Here is a 4,397-nt window from a genome sequence, read left to right as displayed (position 1 = left end):
CACCCCTTGAGGTTCCTTGGCCGGAAATCAAAGTATTCTCTACAGATTGAAAAGCTCTGTTATTGGGTTGAGCTTATGGAATGGGGAGGCATGGTCATCATCTGCTTCTCAGGTAAATGTGGCATGCAGTTTTTGTCTTTTTGTAGCATCAGTGCAAACAGAGGAAAAACTATTGCAAAGGCATCTATGAACAACTAAAAAGAACACAGATTTGCAGGGAAAAGAAAGTTGAGTTTGTTTTGAAGAGTCTTGTTTTCATGTCAGACTTCATAATAGAAGCCTTCAGCTTAGACCAATGCACAGTTCTCTGTCTTTCTATGTCACCCTCCCCTCCTTACTATGTTTTTCTTGTGGGCCGCTGCCATTATTAATTAGCCCAAAAACCTTTGGATTTTTTTAATCCAGTCAAACTCTGGAAGCCAAGGAAATAATTCAACAAGTTTAATGGATCTGAATTGATGCGCAATTCAGTTTTATAGTAAGAACGTTTGATCATGGGCTCTGGGTCGCCCTGGGAGAAAAGAGCAGACCCAAGGCGGCTTATAAATAACAGTACACTAGTCAATAAAATCCTTCAATCAGGGATACATAAAAAAGATAAACCCATGAATCGATAAAATCCAAAATATCCGATAAAACTATAGCCTCTTCCCCCATACCTGACCCCACATACCGAACATTAATACCCCTGACCTCCTCCCATGGTTCTATTAAACATCTTGTTAAATAAAAACCAAGTCTTGACCCACTTCCTAAAGCTGAGAGGAGATGAAGCAGGGAGGGAGTTCCAGAGTGCTGGGGCAGCACCCGGGAAGGAGCCTTCTCTATTTATGCGTAATCACATACTGGTGGGGGCTTGCATGGCATTTCGGGTTTCCCTGCTAGATCTATGATCACGACCTGGGATGTACATGTTCTGTTGTGCTTGATCCATAGGCGCTATAGCAGAGCAGTGTGTGCCTGGAGCTCCCTGCTTCCATCTTTACAATGAAACTACCCACCAGTGGTTGGGCCTTCACCTTTGGCAACATTCAACAGTGCACGCCTTCTTTCTCATGGCTGGAGTGGTTGGCGTCCTCACTCGATGCAAGTTCCAGATCCCCGTGGGACTAGATTACCTCCTGTTCTCTCTGGCACTTTTCAATGAAGGTAAGTGTGCATTTCATGGGAAGACAAAGCTCACCTCGACTGGTTTAGAAAGAAGGCATTCAATGTTCTCTAGAAGGTCCAGAATATTTGTGCTCACTTATGTAGGGTTATGCCATGTTAACCTTATCTGTTGGCAAAAACTGGGTGCACTGTTTTTTTTGGGGGGGGGGGGGGGGAGGTGGTTATAGAAATGTACCTCTTTTTTCCTCATTATTTCAGCCTCTGTTACAAAACCCATAGAGAATGGTTTGAGGGTTGACTAAAACACTGGGGGACCTGTGTTCAAATTTCTGCACATGCACAGAAACATTATAGATGACTTTGGGCAGGTCACATTCTCTCAGCTTCAAGGGAAGATTTTGCCCAATTTGAACACATTCTGCCTTTGCTTGGTTTGCCTTAGGGCCATCATATGTCAGAAATACCTTCAAGGCATATAATGGCATATTTATCAAGATCACCCTACACCTAAGTGTTGTTAATATTTAAACTGTGAGCAGCAGAGGCAATTATGGCAATCCTTTTCAGACAATGTTTGCTACACTTAAATCCTGTTGGAATCAGCAGTTCTTAAGTAAGTTGCAACTAATATTACTGCTACCAAGCTCTGTTAGTTACATATGGAATTCTCTTTTCAAGGGCCAGTGTCGGAATTTATTGGAGCATGCTTGTTTTGTGGTTTCTTTAATTTGGAATTAAATTGGAAGAATCCACACTGTATACTGCTATGTATGTAATTTGAGACATAGCACCAAAAGAAGCTAATATATGGAGTCAGATTGTTGGTCTACCTCACTCAATATTTTCTTCTGGGTTGACTGAGACAACTCTCTAGGTGTTCAGAAAGCGATGTTTCATATATTTTCTTGCAGACCCGGGACCTTTGGCATGCTAAGGATTTGCTTTGTCACTTCACTCACTTTCAGTCTTTCTTGCAATCATATTTCTTTCAATGCATTCGTAAATTCACTTTCCATCCAATTGAATGACAAAGAACCCAACAGACCTTCAAGCATTCAACACTTAACAAGTTGTACTTTTGTATGTCCGTACTAGGGCTGATGTTCTATGCCCATTCACACCGGATATCTGCTCTGGATAAATACATCCATCACATCCTGTTAATTCCCATATTGAGCGGGGCTGTTTGCAGTTTGTTTGAGGTGTGGCTCAGAAACAACCCAGTCCTGGAACTGTTCAGGACTTCCATGTTCATAACCCAGGGAACTTGGCTTTGGCAGGTTAGTTCTGATCAGAGGTGCTTCTTGGTGTGTCCCATGATAGCAGTGATGAATACCCTGTGGGTTACAGTCTAAAATTTAAAGGAGCTATTCTAGGGTGCTGAAACCATTCTGTTGGTATGATTCAGCAGCTTGAAAAGCTCCTTTCAACTGTCAATTAAAGCCCAAAGCAGATTCATAGAATCATAGTTGGGAGAAACCACAAGTCTAACCCCCTGCCATGCAGTTTTCACCAAACTATTGACCATTTTGAGGGAAAAGGGAACAATAAATAAAGACGAAGATAAGTATCATGATTGATAGGCACAAAGTAAGAGGCTTCTCCTCATTCTCTCCTTCTTCCCTTCATTCATCCAGATTGGGTTCGTGCTACAGGATACCTCCATCTGGGACCACAATGACCCAGAGACCAACGTATTTATGGCCATATGCTACTCTTGGCATTATGCTAGTGTCATTCTCTTCCTCGCCTTTACCTATGGCATTGTCTACTGGTAAGTAATGGAGCTGTTTCAAGGTTTCTCAGAGTCTCAGAAGTCAGGACTCATGGAAAGAGTTCTTCTGGGGCACAAAGATTTGTGTTCTAGAAAGAGAGCTGCCTAACAGGAGGACACCATCTCTTCTTGACCTTGGTTGAGCCCAATACAAAGAAGCTGCAACGGTCCTCTTGATGAATCCTGCCTTTGACCTGATGCCATTTCCTTCCCCTCTCAATGGGGTTTGATCTTTTAGAAGGCTATTTCAGATTGTAAGACCTTTGGGCTAAGGGCCTGTCCTTTCACTTTTAGGAAAGCAGCCATGTTCATAAAGAGTTGGATGGCAGATGATGAAAAGGGTGTGTGTTTGGCACTGGTTAGAAAAAGATTGTGGCCAGGGATGATGTGGATTTTAGCCCCATGCATTTGAAGGACACTGGTTGAGTCAAGGAGGATTTAGGACTTTTTCGTGCAGTTGTATCAACGGAAGTGTCAGAGCACCAGTGCATGACGGTCCCTTTAGATACTGGCCATAGAAACTATTCAAATAACAGTCACCTGGGATGAAGGGAAGATGGCAGAAGGTATTAATGTACCCATCAGTCCGGAGTCTCTATTTGACCATCTAATACTCTGTTTTGGTTTTTGTAGGGTTCTTCGGATACTGAAAGGAAACTGTGAAGAAGGAATGAAAATGCAGAAGTTCATCCAAGCAGACACAAAGACCTACACTGCTCTTTTGAATGGATCTGATGAAGAATGAATATCTTTCCTTCCCTTAGTATAATAAAGTTGTTGATTAAACAATAGGAATAGATACATGATAAATAGTTGCTTTAAATCCCCTTCGGGGTTGAGATAAAGTGGGGTAAAATACAGTAAATGAGCAAATAGATAAAGAAATAAAGGATGATTATATTTATTTTCAATGCACTTTTTCCCCTCAGTATTGAGACCCAAAGCGGCTCACACTTAAAAGCATACAAAAGGTAAATATTATAATATATTTCAATGTATATAAATATTAAAACAAACTAATTAACCTACAATTTAAATAAATAAATAAATAATTAAGGATGGGCTGAGTTTGATATTTACTCCAAGACAACCATTTTGATCACAAATGCACTGAGGAAAACTCAAAGTACGTATTGTATGTTTTACATGTTTTGATATGGTCAAAAGTGACTAGTCAATAAAGAATTCTTGTTGTTAACTCAAAGTTGGAAGGGATGGAAACCTGCCTTTCACTGCTGCTTTCTCTGTGTCTCTGGTTAAGATTCAGATAAAAAATGGCAATACAAAAAAATTAAGAACCTGCAAAAAATGTATATCAAACGAAACAACATGCTGGGTTAAACTCTTGTGCCAGCTGAACTTCCTACCTGAAGGCTGCCGGTTTGAATCCTCGAGACGTGGTGAGCTCCCGTCTGTCAGCTCTAGCTTGCAGGGACATGAGGGAAGCCTCCCAGCAGAATAGTAACACCTCCGGGTGTCTCCTGGGCAACGTCTCTGTGTGTAGACAGCCAAT

General features: G+C 41.4%; 1 protein-coding gene across 1 annotated transcript; it reads left to right on the top strand.

Annotated features, from left to right (window-relative positions):
- The first annotated feature begins 2,302 nt into the window (after positions 1 to 2,302).
- LOC107983067 (transmembrane protein 45B) lies at positions 2,303 to 3,629 on the top strand. The gene is made up of 3 exons (XM_016994957.2): positions 2,303 to 2,390; positions 2,748 to 2,884; positions 3,518 to 3,629. Exons 1-3 carry the CDS (start codon positions 2,358 to 2,360, stop codon positions 3,627 to 3,629), a joined length of 282 nt encoding a protein of 93 aa, XP_016850446.2. The 5' UTR covers positions 2,303 to 2,357.
- Positions 3,630 to 4,397: the final 768 nt, after the last annotated feature.

The sequence above is a fragment of the Anolis carolinensis genome, unplaced genomic scaffold (assembly GCF_035594765.1).
Source record: "Anolis carolinensis isolate JA03-04 unplaced genomic scaffold, rAnoCar3.1.pri scaffold_8, whole genome shotgun sequence".
NCBI lineage: Eukaryota > Metazoa > Chordata > Lepidosauria > Squamata > Dactyloidae > Anolis > Anolis carolinensis.
The sequence above is the reverse complement of the archived record's forward strand: the minus strand, read 5'-3'. Positions and strand labels throughout refer to the sequence as shown.